The following is an 18762-nucleotide window of genomic DNA, read 5'->3' as shown; positions in this document are numbered from 1 at the left end:
TAATATACTGCCATGTTATCCTGATCCTAGTCCTCCCCAGTAATATACTGCCATGTTATCCTGATCCTAGTCCTCCCAAGTAATATACGGCCATGTTATCCTGATCCTAGTCCTCCCCAGTAATATACTGCCATGTTATCCTGATCCTAGTCCTCCCCAGTAATATACTGCCATGTTAACCTGATCCTAGTCCTCCCCAGTAATATACTGCCATGTTATCCTGATCCTAGTCCTCCCCAGTAATATACTGCCATGTTATCCTGATCCTAGTCCTCCCCAGTAATATACTGCCATGTTATCCTGATCCTAGTCCTCCCCAGTAATATACTGCCATGTTATCCTGATCCTAGTCCTCCCCAGTAATATACTGCCATGTTATCCTGATCCTAGTCCTCCCCAGTAATATACTGCCATGTTATCCTGATCCTAGTCCTCCCCAGTAATATACTGCCATGTTATCCTGATCCTAGTCCTCCCCAGTAATATACTGCCATGTTATCCTGATCCTAGTCCTCCCCAGTAATATACTGCCATGTTATCCTGATCCTAGTCCTCCCCAGTAATATACTGCCATGTTATCCTGATCCTAGTCCTCCCCAGTAATATACTGCCATGTTATCCTGATCCTAGTCCTCCCCAGTAATATACTGCCATGTTATCCTGATCCTAGTCCTCCCCAGTAATATACTGCCATGTTATCCTGATCCTAGTCCTCCCCAGTAATATACTGCCATGTTATCCTGATCCTAGTCCTCCCCAGTAATATACTGCCATGTTATCCTGATCCTAGTCCTCCCCAGTAATATACTGCCATGTTATCCTGATCCTAGTCCTCCCCAGTAATATACTGCCATGTTAACCTGATCCTAGTCCTCCCCAGTAATATACTGCCATGTTATCCTGATCCTAGTCCTCCCCAGTAATATACTGCCATGTTATCCTGATCCTAGTCCTCCCCAGTAATATACTAGCCCTCCGTATAGTTTCCTCCTCATCTAAATTAATTATAGTTTCAAGGCCAAACGTGTCAGATTAAAAGTCAAGATTATTTAATGACTGTTCCACTTTCTCAAGCTCTGCTGTGAGATCGTGATCAGTTGTTGAAATTAAAAAGGTGTTTGTGTGTGTGTGTGTGTGTGTGTGTGTGAATGGAGGAAGATGTAATGATAGACTTATTCACATTATGTCTCTAGCTACAGCTATTAGTGGCATGTATTAAAGCCGTGATCAGGGGATTTGTAGCGCTTGAGGGGAGGAGATCAATTAGACTGCCGTGTAAGAGATGGTTCCTGGAGGATCGTAAGTCTTTACCAAAAAAATGGCTTCTAATATGTCTCCGGAGTCCTGTGTGTTTGTAAATAAACAATGTGTGAAGTGTTGATGAGGTTCCTGTCATATTTAAATGTAAAATGTGGCCTTAACACAGATGATATACAGTGTTTTGGAGGGAGCTAAATCACATAGCAAAGTGTTTGTTTCTTGGGCTTCAGGAATGTGACTGATCAAAGTGCCTCAGGCTTTCAAAAATAAATGATTGAACTGATTGAAAATAAAGGGATATCGGTGAACAAATGCCTTGGTCAAGGCTACGACGGCACCAGTGCAATGAGTAGTGTTTACTCAGATGCTTTTTTAAAAGCGCATGTCAGACCGAGAGCATAATGCTTCGTTCTTAGGTAGTTCTTTATGAGTTGTAGTTTTTTTGATATCTCCCTCAGAAGCTACAGTTACAGGGATGGTTATTAAAAACAGGTTGGTTGTTGTAGCAACATCAGGGAAACTGGGAAGAAGGGAGTTGTGCTTCGAATTCAGCAGTTCAACACGTTATGGAGGGAGATGAACTGTACAGGAAGCTCTGGGGACGGGTCGCCTGGATACTGGACAGACACGGTACAGGAAGCTCTGGGGACAGGTCGCCTGGATACTGGACAGACACGGTACAGGAAGCTCTGGGGACAGGTCGCCTGGATACTGGACAGACACGGTACAGGAAGCTCTGGGGACAGGTCGCCTGGATACTGGACAGATACGGTACAGGAAGCTCTGGGGACAGGTCACCTGGATACTGGACAGACACGGTACAGGAAGCTCTGGGGACAGGTCGCCTGGATACTGGACAGACACGGTACAGGAAGCTCTGGGGACAGGTCGTCTGGATACTGGACAGACACGGTATAGGAAGCTCTGGGGACAGGTCGTCTGGATACTGGACAGACACGGTATAGGAAGCTCTGGGGACAGGTCGTCTGGATACTGGACAGACACGGTATAGGAAGCTCTGGGGACAGGTCGCCTGGATACTGGACAGACACGGTATAGGAAGCTCTGGGGACAGGTCGCCTGGATACTGGACAGACAATACATTGGCGAATGCAAACAGATGATCATCTTTTGTGGACAACAGTTCTTGACTGTTCAAAAATAAAAAGCAGTTTGCGATTTTCTTCTTCTACTTCTTTCTTCATACTGGTGAACCAGTGTTTGGGTTGTCAATCGTGTATGAGTGTGTAACAGTATAACTTTAGACCGTCCCCTCGCCCATACCCGGGCGCGAACCAGGGACCCTCTGCACACATCAACAACAGTCACCCACGAAGCATCGTTACCCATCGCTCCACAAAAGCCACGGCCCGTGCAGAGCAAGGGGAACCACAACCTCCAGAACGCGAGGGGCCAGGTGATTGTGGTGGACATGATTGCGCTGTTACCTGGGGTAAGTGAGTGGCGCTACCCACACTTCGCCATCAAGCATAATTTACTGTATAAGGTTGTAAACCGCAATTGGGAGACAAAATAATTGTTACTCCTACCCACCCAGTATGTTAGTACTGTCTTGCAGCTCGCCCACACCCACCTGCTCTGGGCATATCTAGGGATGGAGAAAACCAGGGAGGGGATTGGGAATCGGTTCCTCTGGCCCGGAGTCAAGTGCGCCATGGAGGACTAGTGCCGTACCTGCCCGGAGTGCCAGATCACAGCCCCGAGGGCACATTATAGAGACCCTTTGGTTCCCCTGCCTATGATAGGGATGCTGTTTAAGCAGGTGGCGATGGATCTGGTGGGTCCATTGGTGAAGATAGCGAGGGGACACCAAATACACCAATGTTACGCACGGCCGCAGCGAAAGGTATCGTGTAGGAGCACTTCCATTTATTGAGCCGGGTGGGTATCCCACAGGAAATCCTGACGGACCAGGGCACCGCATTCATTTCTCGTGTAATGAAACATGTCTGCAATCTTCTGCAAATCAAACAGGTGAGGATCAGCGTGTACCATCCACAAATGGACGGGCTAGTCGAACGCTTCAATAAGAACCTAAAGCAGATGCTGAAGAAGGTCATCGAGTGAGATGGGAAGAACTGGGATCAGCTGCTGCCCCACTTGATGTTCTCGGTGCGCGAGGTACCCCAAGCGTCCACTGGGTTCTTCACCTTTGAGCTCCTGTATGGCCGTTGGTCCCCCGGACTGCTGGACCTGGGAGGACCAACCGACCCCCTTTCGCGTCATGGTGAAACATGTGGAGGAGATGAGGGAGAGGATTGAAGGCGTTTTGGCCAGTGGTGAGGGAGCACATGGCCCAGGCGCAACGCGCTCAGGAGCGAGTATACACCTGGGGGGCCCAACCACGAGAGTTCCACCCAGGTGAGAAAGCCTTGGTGCTGATCCCCAAAACAGAGAGCAAATTCCTGGCTATGTGTCATGGGCCCTATGACATCGTCAAGGGGGTAGGCAATGTCAATTACAAGGTCTGCCAACCCCTCCAGCTTTACCATGTGAACCTACTGAAGAGATGGCATGCACAAGAGGCGCTGTGTGCAACATGAACCCGGCCACAGTAGAACCCGCCCCCCATCGAAGTTTCCATGGGGGAAGATCTCAGCCGGACCCAATGACAAGCACTCCGAGATTTGGTCCAACAGAATACAGCCGTGTTCGCTGGGGCACACTGATCTCGTGGAACATCATATCCACACACGTCTGGGAGAAAAAGTGCGTAAATGGCCATACGGGATACCAGAAGCCTGGAGGTCAGCGGCCCAGTGGTAAATGACGACAATGCTAGAGATTTGGGTACTGGAGGAGTCCCACAGTGAGTGGTCTAGCCCTACAGTGCTGGTACCGAAACCGGACGGAACTGTCCACTTCTGCAATGACTTCCGGGGGCTGAACGAGGTTGGTAAATTCAATTTGTACCTAACTTTGCCACAATAGTTTCTCCTCTCACAGACTTGACAAAGGCACGCTTACCCCAGATGGTACGATGGATGGAGGACACAGAGGTGGCGTTACAGGCCCTGATCGACGTGCTATGTTCACATCTGGTACTCATTACCCTGGACTTCTCAAATCACCTCTTGGAGCAGACAGACGCGTCTGACACAGAGGTGGGGCCGTCTTGTCCCAAGAGCAGGAAGGTGAGGAACACCCAATCATGTATGTCAGCAGGAAGCTCCTCCCAAGGTAGAAGAAATACTTGATTGTCAAGAAGGAGTGCCTCGCCATGAAGTGGGCACTGCATACCCTCAAGTATTACCTCCTCGGGAAGAAGTTCACCCTGAACACTGACCATGCCCCCCTCGTGTGGATGGCAAGAGGTACGGACACAAATGACCACATCACCTGCTGGTTCCAGATGCCCTCTCCTGATGCCCTCAAATGCTCATTTGGCCGACATCCCTGGTTGGCCGACATCCCCGCTCAGCCATGTCATAAGGCCTACTCTACACCACCAGGTGCTCAGCCATGTCATAAGGCCTACTCTACACCACCAGGAGCTCAGCCATGTCATAAGGCCTACTCTACACCACCAGGAGCTCAGCCATGTCATAAGACCTACTCTACACCACCAGGCGCTCAGCCATGTCATAAGGCCTACTCTACACCACCAGGAGCTCAGCCATGTCATAAGGCCTACTCTACACCACCAGGCGTTTCAGCCATGTCATAAGGCCTACTCTACACCACCAGGTGCTCAGCCATGTCATAAGGCCTACTCAAACCACCAGGCGCTCAGCCATGTCATAAGACCTACTCTACACCACCAGGTGCTCAGCCATGTCATAAGGCCTACTCTACACCACCAGGTGCTCAGCCATGTCATAAGGCCTACTCTACACCACCAGGAGCTCAGCCATGTCATAAGGCCTACTCTACACCACCAGGTGCTCAGCCATGTCATAAGGCCTACTCAAACCACCAGGCGCTCAGCCATGTCATAAGGCCTACTCAAACCACCAGGCGCTCAGCCATGTCATAAGATCTACTCTACACCACCAGGCGCTCAGCCATGTCATAAGGCCTACTCTACACCACCATGTGCTCAGCCATGTCATAAGGCCTACTCTACACCACCAGGCACTCAGCCATGTCATACCAGCAGGCCTACTCTACACCAGCAGGCGCTCAGCCATGTCATAAGGCCTACTCTACACCACCAGGCACTCAGCCATGTCATAAGGCCTACTCTACACCACCAGGTGCTCAGCCATGTCATAAGGCCTACTCTCAAACCACCAGGCGCTCAGCCATGTCATAAGGCCTACTCAAACCACCAGGTGCTCAGCCATGTTATAAGGCCTACTCTACACCACCAGGTGCTCAGCCATGTCATAAGGTCTACTCTACACCACCAGGTGCTCAGCCATGTCAAAAGGCTACTCTACACCACCAGGTGCTCAGCCATGTCACCACCAGGGCTAGCCATGTCTACACCACCAGGCGCTCAGCCATGTCATAAGGCCTACTCTACACCACCAGGTGCTCAGCCATGTCATCATAAGGCTACTCTACACCACCAGGCGCTCAGCCATGTCATAAGGCCTACTCTACACCACCAGGTGCTCAGCCATGTCATAAGGCCTACTCTACACCACCAGGCGCTCAGCCATGTCATAAGGCCTACTCTACACCACCAGGCGCTCAGCCATGTCATAAGGCCTACTCTACACCACCAGGCGCTCAGCCATGTCATAAGGCCTACTCTACACCACCAGGTGCTCAGCCATGTCATAAGGCCTACTCAAACCACCAGGTGCTCAGCCATGTCATAAGGCCTACTCAAACCACCAGGCGCTCAGCCATGTCATAAGGCCTACTCTACACCACCAGGTGCTCAGCCATGTCATAAGGCCTATCTAAGGCTACACCACCAGGTGCTCAGCCATGTCCTAATGCCTACTCTACACCACCAGGTGCTCAGCCATGTCATAAGGCTACTCTACACCACCAGGTGCTCAGCCATGTCATAAGGCCTACTCTACACCACCAGGAGCTCAGCCATGTCATAAGGCTACTCTACACCACCAGGTGCTCAGCCATGTCATAAGGCCTACTCTACACCACCAGGTGCTCAGCCATATCATAAGGCTACTCTACACCGCCAGGTGCTCAGCCATGTCATAAGGCCTCCTCTACACCGCCAGGTGCTCAGCCATGTCATAAGGCCTACTCTACACCGCCAGGTGCTCAGCCATGTCATAAGGCCTACTCTACACCGCCAGGTGCTCAGCCATGTCCTAAGGCCTACTCTACACCGCCAGGTGCTCAGCCATGTCATAAGGCCTACTCTACACCGCCAGGTGCTCAGCCATGTCATAAGGCCTACTCTACACCACCAGGTGCTCAGCCATGTCATAAGGCCTAATCTACACCGCCAGGTGCTCAGCCATGTCATAAGGCCTAATCTACACCGCCAGGTGCTCAGCCATGTCATAAGGCCTACTCTACACCGCCAGGTGCTCAGCCATGTCATAAGGCCTACTCTACACCGCCAGGTGCTCAGCCATGTCATAAGGCCTACTCTACACCACCAGGCGCTCAGCCATGTATTGAACACTGCTGTCTTTTTTTTGTTGCCAACAGTGATTAGATTTGATATAATTAGCCTACATTATCCAGTAGGAATAGTATAGATCTTACATGAGTCTGTAAATGCAACGACAGATGCATGGAATACTTTATTATAAAGGTGTATTTAGCTTCACCAAACCTGGAAACTCACATGTCGCCTATGGGAGAGGGACAGAGATGGAGAGACCCGACTCAACTCAAAACGAAACTGTCTATCGTACAGCAGAGCGTGTCCAACAACAAAACGGTCACAACTGAATAGACAAGAGCCTATCGTGAACGTACCGCTTGCAAAACAGATGTGTTTTTTCTTCTCTCCCTTACCCCAATACCATGATCATTTTACATTAATAAAAACGTTCAGTTTCACCATCTCACCACTAGGTGGTGCTGCGGCACCACTACTCCCCGTGGCTATGGCTGTGCATGCCCACAGCAACCTGCACGAACTGACAATGCTAATCGAGCTAACAACCAGAGGGCATGCCTGGCAACTATGCCAATGATATATGGGTATTCGGCTATTGACTCGTACGTACGACTGCAGCACAGCCGTGCTATAGGACGCCGACTCACGTGTACAATTACTTCAGTAACCTATTTTCTGCTCTGTTATGTTCTGCTCTCCTCCCTCCAGTGCGGATGGTGAGTTCGCCGTAACCCACATGACCAAGGCCCACCTGTTCCACAATGGGAAGGTGCGCTGGGTTCCCCCGGCCATCTATAAGTCCTCCTGCTCAATAGACGTTACCTTCTTCCCTTTCGACCAGCAGAATTGTAAGATGAAGTTTGGTTCCTGGACTTACGACAAGGCTAAGATTGACCTGGAACGAATCGAGGTATGGAGTTTTATTTTGTTATTATTATATTATATATATTTTTATTTAACCTTTATATAACCAGGAAGGGCTCATTGAGATCTGAAATCTCTTTTTCAAGAGCGCCCTGGCCAAGATAGGCAGCACCAAGTCATTACAAAAATTACAGACAGACAACATGAAAAGCTACAAGTAATCTAGTAAAAACCATAGAATTCACAAGAGTATAAAACAGCAAATTAAAAACATTGACAGGTCAGGGAATCAGCCTCAAAATCCTTCATCAGTGATTTTAAAAATACCAATCAGGACAAGTTCTTCAAGGTTAAAAGTATTTTGTAAGGTGTTCCAAGACGATGGCGCAGAGGACATAAAAGCCCTTTTGCCAAATTCAGTTGGGACATTTGGAACAGTTAGCAGGATAAAGTCCAGCGAACGAAGAGACGACCCATCTCATTTCTGAACAATAAAAATGCACAAATAAAAAGGTAGTAAATCCAAAATGGCTTTGTAAATAAAAGTATACCAGTGCCTGAGCCTACGAGTGACTAGAGAAGGCCAGCCAACCCTGGTATACAAAGTGCAGTGGTGCGTAAGGGTTTTGCAGTTTAAAATAGATCTCAAAGTGCCATGGTAAATGATGTCAATTGATCTCAAACACTGAGCGGAAGCATTCATATATAAAATATCCCCATAGTCTAGTAAAGGCATAAATGTAGATGATACTAGCCTCCTTCTGGCTTCAAAAGAAAAACAGGCCTTATTCCTAAAATAAAATCCCAACTTCAGCTTAAATTTTTTTGTAAATTGTTTAATATGCAATTTAAAACATAGGCCGTCATCAATTAAAATTCCAAGATATTTATATGAGGTTACAACCTCAATCTCCTTGCCCTGACAGGTAGTAATAGGGGAAAGGTTCAGAGGTCTATTTCTTGCTTTAGAAAACACCATTAGTTTAGTTTAGTCAGTATTGAGGATAAGCTTCAATTGACACAAGGTATGTTAAACAGTATAAAAAGCAGTTTGCAAGTTCTGGAAAGCTTTTGTGAGAGACGAGGCACAACAGTAAATAACAGCATCATCAGCATAAAAGTGAAGTTTGTGCATTTTGCACATTTTTGTCTAAATGATTTATTGCATCAGTCAGTCAGCCAGTCAGTCAGACAGCCAGTCAGTCAGTCAAACAATCACTCAAGGAGGTAATGTTATAAAAGTGTTGTACAAGGTGTGTATGATATGGGTAACGTATTGTCTATGTGTCTATGTGTTTATGTTTTATACATTAGCACTAGCCTGGTCCTAGATCTGTTTGTGTTCTTGCTAACTCCATTGTTGTCATTGTCAAGCCACACTGAGAGCCAATCAGAGCCAGCAGTGTGTGACAATTTTCCTCTAAGGGAGATTAAAGTGTATCTCTATCCCCTAGAATACAGTATACCTGAACAACTATATCTACACAGTGCTTATGAAGCTTTTATGTATGCCATATGAAGCCTTTATAGAGTGGGACGGTTGATCTCTATCCCCTAGAACACTGTGGATCTGAACAACTACTGGGAGAGTGGAGAGTGGGCCATCATCAACGCAGTGGGAACATACAACACCAAGAAGTACGACTGCTGTCATGAGATCTACCCTGATATCACCTACTTCTTCATCATCAGACGGCTGCCTCTCTTCTACACCATAAACCTGATCATCCCCTGTCTGCTCATCTCCTGTCTCACCGTCCTAGTCTTCTATCTCCCCTCAGGTAGATTCCTAGTCTTCTATCTCCCCTCAGGTAGATTCCTAGTCTTCTATCTCCCCTCAGGTAGATTCCTAGTCTTCTATCTCCCCTCAGGTAGATTCCTAGTCTTCTATCTCCCCTCAGGTAGATTCCTAGTCTTCTATCTCTCCTCAGGTAGATTCCTAGTCTTCTATCTCTCCTCAGGTAGATTCCTAGTCTTCTATCTCTCCTCAGGTAGATTCCTAGTCTTCTATCTCTCCTCAGGTAGATTCCTAGTCTTCTATCTCTCCTCAGGTAGGTCCTAGTCTTCTATCTCTCCTCAGGTAGGTCCTAGTCTTCTACCTCTCCTCAGGTAGGTCCTAGTCTTCTATCTCCCCTCAGGTAGGTCCTAGTCTTCTATCTCTCCTCAGGTAGGTCCTAGTCTTCTACCTCTCCTCAGGTAGGTCCTAGTCTTCTATCTCCCCTCAGGTAGATTCCTAGTCTTCTATCTCCCCTCAGGTAGATTCCTAGTCTTCTATCTCCCCTCAGGTAGATTCCTAGTCTTCTATCTCCCCTCAGGTAGATTCCTAGTCTTCTATCTCCCCTCAGGTAGATTCCTAGTCTTCTATCTCCCCTCAGGTAGATTCCTAGTCTTCTATCTCCCCTCAGGTAGATTCCTAGTCTTCTATCTCCCCTCAGGTAGGTCCTAGTCTTCTATCTCTCCTCAGGTAAGTAGGCTAACAGAGGGAATCTCTGAATTTTTCTGAAAGTAACAGTGTGACACAGCTAGCTTGTTAAGGGTGACTCTAGTAGCATTTCAGTCAGTGACTTCACTCGCTCAGACCTTTTGAATGAGTGGTTATTTCCCTTGCTCTCCAAGATGCTTGGCTTTTGTGGACCGATAGGTAACGATGCTTCATGGGTGACTGTTGTCGATGTGTTCAGAGTGTCCCTGATTCGAGCCTAGGTTGGGGCAAAGAGAGAGACGGGAGAAATACTGTTACTTGAACAATTCAGAATGTAGCCAACATCCCCATCTAGTGGAGGTTTTGGAACATTACAGGTTACAACTAAGATTTTTGACATACATATTGCCTACGTATTAGTTTATGTTAGTAACAGTTACAAAAATTCAGTAACAAATATTGAAAGAGCATTAAGCTTATTTTAAATCTGCTTCAGTAAAAAAGTATTTAATAAAAAAAACAAAGGAATTTCTCTTATGCTGACTTGATTCACAAATGAAAAGCCAAACTTGTCTTTCATCAACCAAATATGGCTTAATAAATGCATTAATAAATGCCTTAATAAATGCCTTAATAAATGCATTAATAAATGCCTTAATAAATGCCTTAATAAATGCCATTAATAAATTAATAAATGCATTAATAAATGCCTTAATAAATGCCTTAATAAATGCCTTAATAAATGCCTTAATAAATGCCTTAATAAATGCCTTAATAAATGCATTAATAAATTAATAAATGCATTAATAAATGCCTTTATCTATAATACATGTAAGAAGAAAAAAGGCATATGTTTTTTAAATGTATTCTTACATCTTACAAAACACTATGAAATGTTATACGGTGCCTAACGAAAGTCTACACACCCCTTGCACAGTCTTCACATTTTGATGCCTTTAAATTACATCCAAAAATCCATTAAATTGGATTTCTTTCCCTAGTGATCTACTTTACTCCACATTTTCAAAGTGAAAAGAAATGTCTAGAAAATGTTCCTAATTAATTACAAATAAAAAAACAAGATGTCTTGGTTGCGAATGTCCTCACACCTTCAGAGTTATTTTGTGTTCTTATTCTTTCTCACAAAAGTTCGGATCCTTTCTATTCTCATTGCTTCTACAGATTGTAAATTAAAGATAACAATTTAGCTAAGAGTATTATTATATTATTAATTGATTCACTATGAATTTTTAAATCACCCAGCAATGCTATCTGCAGAGTTAGCTCCAGGTAAATGTTGCAATTCTTCATCCATTCCTGAACTTTGACCAAAAACAAGCTACATATGGACAATACCAAAATAAAAGATCTAAACACAGCAAAATCTGCAGAACTGGGAAGGTTGTATCCCTCATATATACATAACATTCTTTTGGTTGCAAGAATTTTGAATAATAATGTACATTTAAAAAACTCAAAGTTTTGAATCCAGCATTGTTCTGTGTATTAGTTCATATAAACCATCGAAAATCTCTTCCCAACTATTTTGCAATCTATATGGCACAGCTGTCAATGTTTTGGTCCTTAAATTAATCTGGTGTACCTTTTTAAACATCACAATTTTCTTTAACCAATTTTGGTCTTTAATGAATGAAGTTCCTTACTTTCTCGCTCGTTCCACTTGCCTCTTCCATTTTTGCAGTAATGCTGCAATTAGTTGGTTGTAATTTTGGGTAGAGCAGACATTTCCATATGTTTTTGTTAGCTGCATGTGACCAGTCCTATTTATGATATCATTTAAAAATATTATACTTTTATTCCCCAAAATAGTTAAAAAATATATATACATTTGTATATTTGAGTTTAACCATAATATTTATTCTGTATTTTCTGGTAGATTAAATTGCAACCAACTTTCTATGGCTTGTTTTAAAGATAGTGATATTTTGGAGATTATTTCATTTTCAAATAACCGAAAGCGAGAGGTTGTAATCTGAATAAAGGGAGAGGTTGTAATCTGTATAAAGGGAGAGGTTGTAATCTGAATAAAGGGAGAGGTTGTAATCTGAATAAATGGATAGGTTGTAATCTGAATAAAGGGAGAGGTTGTAATCTGAATAAAGGGAGAGGTTGTAATCTGAACAAAGGGAGAGGTTGTAATCTGAATAAAGGGAGAGGTTGTAATCTGAATAAAGGGGGAGAGGTTGTAATCTGAATAAAGGGAGAGGTTGTAATCTGAATAAAGGGAGAGGTTGTAATCTGAATAAAGGGAGAGTTTGTAATCTGAATAAAGGAGAGGTTGTAATCTGAATAAAGGGAGAGGTTGTAATCTGAATAAAGGGAGAGGTTGTAATCTGAATAAAGGGAGAGGTTGTAATCTGAATAAAGGGAGAGGTTGTAATCTGAATAAAGGAGAGGTTGTAATCTGAATAAAGGAGAGGTTGTAATCTGAATAAAGGGAGAGGTTGTAATCTGAATAAAGGAGAGGTTGTAATCTGAATAAAGGGAGAGGTTGTAATCTGAATAAAGGGAGAGGTTGTAATCTGAATAAAGGGAAAAATGCCATTCTTGAACATGGGATGAGACATTCTTACTAATCTGCTAGAGAACCAGTTTGGATTTAAATATCACTTTTGAATGACTGAGAGGTGTAATGCTTTAATATTTCATTATTTCTGCCCTCCGAATTCATATTCATTATATCATTTTATCTTGCTTGCCGTTCCAAATAAAATGTTATATTTTTTGCTCATATCATTAAAAAAAAAACAGGTTGCTAGGTGTAGGCAAGGCCATACGCAAATAGGTAAACTGGGATATGACTAAAGAGTTAATCAGGGTTCCACAAATAGACAGGTATTTACCTTTCCACGGTAACAAGATCTTATCTATTTTTTGCATACTTTCTATTAAAATGTATTGTAAGAGAAATCATTGATTTTGGGATATGAATACCGAGTGTGTCCACATCCCCATCAGACCATCTTATTGGTCAACTACACGGTAATGTAACAATTTTCTTCTTCCTCTGACAAGGAGTATGAGAGATCGGACCAATGAGCAGCGTGGTAAGTGTCCATAATATATTTATTCAACTGAACACAGAATACAAAAGAACAAGAGAAATAAATGAAAAAAACGAAACAGTTCTGTATGGTAAACACAGACACAGAAAACAACTACCCACAAATCATAGTAAGAAAACAGGCTGCCTAAGTATGGTTCTCAATCAGAGACAACGATAAACAGCTGCCGCTGATTGGGAACCATACCAGGCCAAACACAGAAATACAAAAACATAGAACAACACATAGAATACCCATCCCAACTCACGCCCTGACCATCCCAACTCACACCCTGACCATCCCAACTCACGCCCTGACCACCCCAACTCACGCCCTGACCATCCCAACTCACGCCCTGACCATCCCAACTCACGCCCTGACCACCCCAACTCACGCCCTGACCACCCCAACTCACGACCCCTGACCACCCCAACTCACGCCCTGACCATCCCAACTCACGCCCTGACCACCCCAACTCACGCCCTGACCACCCCAACTCACGCCCTGACCACCCCAACTCACACCCTGACCACCCCAACTCACGCCCTGACCACCCCAACTCACGCCCTGACCACCCCAACTCACACCCTGACCACCCCAACTCACGCCCTGACCATCCCAACTCACACCCTGACCACCCCAACTCACGCCCTGACCACCCCAACTCACACTCTGACCACCCCAACTCACGCCCTGACCACCCCAACTCACACCCTGACCACCCCAACTCACGCCCTGACCACCCCAACTCACGCCCTGACCACCCCAACTCACGCCCTGACCACCCCAACTCACACCCTGACCACCCCAACTCACACCCTGACCACCCCAACTCACACCCTGACCACCCCAACTCACACCCTGACCACCCCAACTCACACCCTGACCACCCCAACTCACACCCTGACCACCCCAACTCACGCCCTGACCACCCCAACTCACACCCTGACCACCCCAACTCACGCCCTGACCACCCCAACTCACGCCCTGACCACCCCAACTCACACCCTGACCACCCCAACTCACGCCCTGACCATCCCAACTCACACCCTGACCACCCCAACTCACGCCCTGACCACCCCAACTCACACTCTGACCACCCCAACTCACGCCCTGACCACCCCAACTCACACCCTGACCACCCCAACTCACACCCTGACCACCCCAACTCACACCCTGACCATCCCAACTCACACCCTGACCACCCCAACTCACGTCCTGACCAAACTAAAATAGACACATAGAAAAGGAACTAAGGTCAGGACGGGACACATCATTGATTTGATTGACAGGTAATGTAAAAGTTTCATTTTTTTAGTGATCCAATAAATAATATAGTACACTTAAAATCATTTGGTTATAATCCAGAGAGAATAGCAAAACTATCAAGATCAATCCATGAGGCTGTGGAGGGATTGTAATTGTAGATTCAAAAGAAAACATTAATCAGCGTACAATGACACCTTTGTTTTTAGGCCCTGGATTTCCAGGCCCTTGATACTATTGTGGGATCAGATTTTAATAGAATAGATATGTTGATAGTTGACAACCTTGTTTTACTCAAATCAAATGTTATGTGTCACATGCGCCGAACACAACAGGTACCTTACAGTGAAATGCTTACTTACATACAAGCCCTTAACCAAACAGGAATCAGGAGGATAGAATTCAGAAGGTTAAGAGCCCGTAAAAACGGAAGCCATCGCCTCAGTCGCCATTCAACGTCAGTTTAAAACTTTCTGAGATGTAGCCATTATTTACTATTTTACACCTAGGGTTACTATACATATTTTTAACCCATTCATGTAAATTGAAATATTCCAGGCATTTATATATAAATTCAGTCATACTTTATTAAAAGCCTTTTCAAAGTCAGCTATAACTAGCAGGCCTGGTTTCCCAGAGTTTTCATACTATGTCTAATGTTTCTTAAAGATACAGTGGCTTGTGAAAGTATTCCCCCCTTGGCATTTTTCCCATTTTGTTGCCTTACAGCCTGGAATTAAAATTGTTTTTTTTTCTATTTTCTATTCTCTTTTTGCTAGTCCTCCCGGTGTTGACCCTTGCCTGTTTCTGGACTCTATACCTGCCTGCCTGACCATTCTGCCTGCCTTGACCTCTCTTGACCTCTTTTGCCTACCCTTTTGGATTTTAAGAAATATCAAAGACTCAAAACATCTGGGTCTTGTGCCCTTAAAGATACAGTGGCTTACGAAAGTATTCACCCCCCTTGGCATTTTTCCTATTTTGTTGCCTTACAACCTGGAATTAAAATAGATTTGGGGGTGGGTTGTATCATTTGATTTACACAACATGCCTACCACTTTGTGAGATGCAAAATATTTTTTATTGTGAAACAAACAAGAAATAAGTTTTATAAAACTATTCACTCCCCCCAAAGTCAATACTTTTTAGAGCCACCTTTTACAGCAATTACAGCTGCAAGCCTCTTGGGTTAAGTCTCTATAAACTTGGCACATCTAGCCACTGGGATTTTTGCCCATTCCTCAAGGCAAAACTGCTCCAGCTCCTTCATGTTGGATGGGTTCCCCTGGTGTACTGCAATATTTAAGTCATACCACAGATTCTCAATTGGATTGAGGTCTGGGCTTTGACTAGGCCATTCCAAGACATTTAAATGTTTCCCCTTAAACCACTCGAGTGTTGCTTTAGCAGTATGCTTAGGGTCATTGTCCTGCTGGAAGGTGAACCTCCGTCCCAGTTTCAAATCTCTGGAAGACTGAAACAGGTTTCCCTCAAGAATTTCCCTGTATTTAGCGCCATTGTTGACTTCTGTGATCGAAAAAGCCTTGGTTTCATGCATGTCAACATCAGAAGCCTCCTCCCTGAGTTTGTTTTACTCACTGCTTTAGCACACTCTGCTAACCCTGATGTCCTTGCCGTGTCTGAATCCTGGCTCAGGAAGGCCACCAAAAATTCTGAGATTTCCATACCCAACTATAACATTTTCCGTCAAGATAGAACTGCCAAAGGGGGAGGAGTTGCAGTTTACTGCAGAGATAGCCTGCAAAGTAATGTCATACTTTCCAGGTCCATACCCAAACAGTTCGAACTACTAATTTTGAAAATTACTCTCTCCAGAAATAAGTCTCTCACTGTTGCCGCCTGCTACCGACGCCCCTCAGCTCCCAGCTGTGCCCTGGACACCATTTGTGAATTGATCGCCCCCCATCTAGCTTCAGAGTTTGTTCTGTTAGGTGACCTAAACTGGGATATGCTTAACACCCCGGCAGTCCTACAATCTAAGCTAGATGCCCTCAATCTCACACAAATCATCAAGGAACCCACCAGGTACAACCCTAAATCTGTAAATAAGGGCACCCTCATAGACGTCATCCTGACCAACTGGCCCTCCAAATACACCTCCGCTGTCTTCAACCAGGATCTCAGCGATCACCGCCTCATTGCCTGTATCCGCTACGGAGCCGCAGTCAAACGACCACCCCTCATCACTGTCAAACGCTCCCTAAAACACTTCTGTGAGCAGGCCTTTCTAATCGACCTGGCCCGGGTATCCTGGAAGGACATTGACCTCATCCCGTCAGTTGAGGATGCCTGGTCATTCTTTAAAAGTAACTTCCTCACCATTTTAGATAGGCATGCTCCGTTCAAAAAATGCAGAACTAAGAACAGATATAGCCCTTGGTTCACTCCAGACCTGACTGCCCTCGACCAGCACAAAAATATCCTGTGGCGGACTGCAATAGCATCGAATAGTCCCCGCGATATGCAACTGTTCAGGGAAGTCAGGAACCAATACACGCAGTCAGTCAGGAAAGCTAAGGCCAGCTTCTTCAGGCAGAAGTTTGCATCCTGTAGCTCCAACTCCAAAAAGTTCTGGGACACTGTGAAGTCCATGGAGAACAAGAGCACCTCCTCCCAGCTGCCCACTGCACTGAGGCTAGGTAACACGGTCACCACCGATAAATCCATGATTATCGAAAACTTCAACAAGCATTTCTCAACAGCTGGCCATGCCTTCCGCCTGGCTACTCCAACCTCGGCCAACAGCTCCGCCCCCCCCCGCAGCTACTCACCCAAGCCTCTCCAGGTTCTCCTTTACCCAAATCCAGATAGCAGATGTTCTGAAAGAGCTGCAAAACCTGGACCCGTACAAATCAGCTGGGCTTGACAATCTGGACCCACTATTTCTGAAACTATCCGCCGCCATTGTCGCAACCCCTATTACCAGCCTGTTCAACCTCTCTTTCATATCGTCTGAGATCCCCAAGGATTGAAAGCTGCCGCAGTCATCCCCCTCTTCAAAGGGGAGACACCCTGGACCCAAACTTTTACAGACCTATATCCATCCTGCCCTGCCTATCTAAGGTCTTCGAAAGCAAAGTCAACAAACAGGTCACTGACCATCTTGAATCCCACCGTACCTTCTCCGCTGTGCAATCTGGTTTCCGAGCCGGTCACGGGTGCACCTCAGCCACGCTCAAGGTACTAAACGATATCATAACCGCCATCGATAAAAGACAGTACTGTGCAGCCGTCTTCATCGACCTTGCCAAGGCTTTCGACTCTGTCAATCACCATATTTTTATCAGCAGACTCAGTAGCCTCGGTTTTTCGAATGACTGCCTTGCCTGGTTCACCAATTACTTTGCAGACAGAGTTCAGTGTGTCAAATCGGAGGGCATGCTGTCCGGTCCTCTGGCAGTCTCTATGGGGGTGCCACAGGGTTCAATCCTCGGGCCGACTCTTTTCTCTGTGTATATCAATGATGTTGCTCTTGCTGCGGGCGATTCTCTGATCCACCTCTACGCAGACGACACCATTCTATATACTTCCGGCCCGTCCTTGGACACTGTGCTATCTAACCTCCAAACGAGCTTCAATGCCATACAGCACTCCTTCCGTGGCCTCCAACTGCTCTTAAACGCTAGTAAAACCAAATGCATGCTTTTCAACCGATCGCTGCCTGCACCCGCATGCCTGACCAGCATCACCACCCTGGATGGTTCCGACCTTGAATATGTGGACATCTATAAGTACCTAGGTGTCTGGCTAGACTGTAAACTCTCCTTCCAGACTCATATCAAACATCTCCAATCGAAAATCAAATCAAAAGTCGGCTTTCTATTCCGCAACAAAGCCTCCTTCACTCACGCCGCCAAACTTACCCTAGTAAAACTGACTATCCTACCGATCCTCGACTTCGGCGATGTCATCTACAAAATTGCTTCCAACACTCTACTCAGCAAACTGGATGCAGTTTATCACAGTGCCATCCGTTTTGTCACTAAAGCACCTTATACCACCCACCACTGCGACTTGTATGCTCTAGTCGGCTGGCCCTCGCTACATATTCATCGCCAGACCCACTGGCTCCAGGTCATCTACAAGTCCATGCTAGGTAAAGCTCCGCCTTATCTCAGTTCACTGGTCACGATGGCAACACCCATCCGTAGCACGTGCTCCAGCAGGTGCATCTCACTGATCATCCCTAAAGCCAACACCTCATTTGGCCGCCTTTCGTTCCAGTTCTCTACTGCCTGTGACTGGAACGAATTGCAAAAATCACTGAAGTTGGAGACTTTTATCTCCCTCACCAACTTCAAACATCTGCTATCTGAGCAGCTAACCGATCGCTGCAGCTGTACATA

The 18762-nt window shown here is 45.7% G+C and overlaps 1 protein-coding gene across 2 annotated transcripts in view; it reads left to right on the top strand.

Annotated features, from left to right (window-relative positions):
* The window catches only part of LOC112241706 (neuronal acetylcholine receptor subunit alpha-2), an 84797-nt gene that overhangs the window by 56782 nt on the left and 9253 nt on the right, over positions 1–18762 (top strand). For both annotated transcript variants that reach the window (XM_042301086.1, XM_042301085.1), the window contains exons 5-6: positions 7487–7688; positions 9201–9423. In XM_042301086.1, coding sequence (XP_042157020.1) covers positions 7487–7688; positions 9201–9423 — 425 coding nt within the window. The remainder of the gene's footprint in view (positions 1–7486; positions 7689–9200; positions 9424–18762) is intronic.

This window comes from Oncorhynchus tshawytscha, linkage group LG18 (assembly GCF_018296145.1).
Source record: "Oncorhynchus tshawytscha isolate Ot180627B linkage group LG18, Otsh_v2.0, whole genome shotgun sequence".
NCBI classification, from domain to species: Eukaryota; Metazoa; Chordata; class Actinopteri; order Salmoniformes; family Salmonidae; genus Oncorhynchus; species Oncorhynchus tshawytscha.
This window is presented reverse-complemented; position numbering and strand designations above follow the sequence as displayed.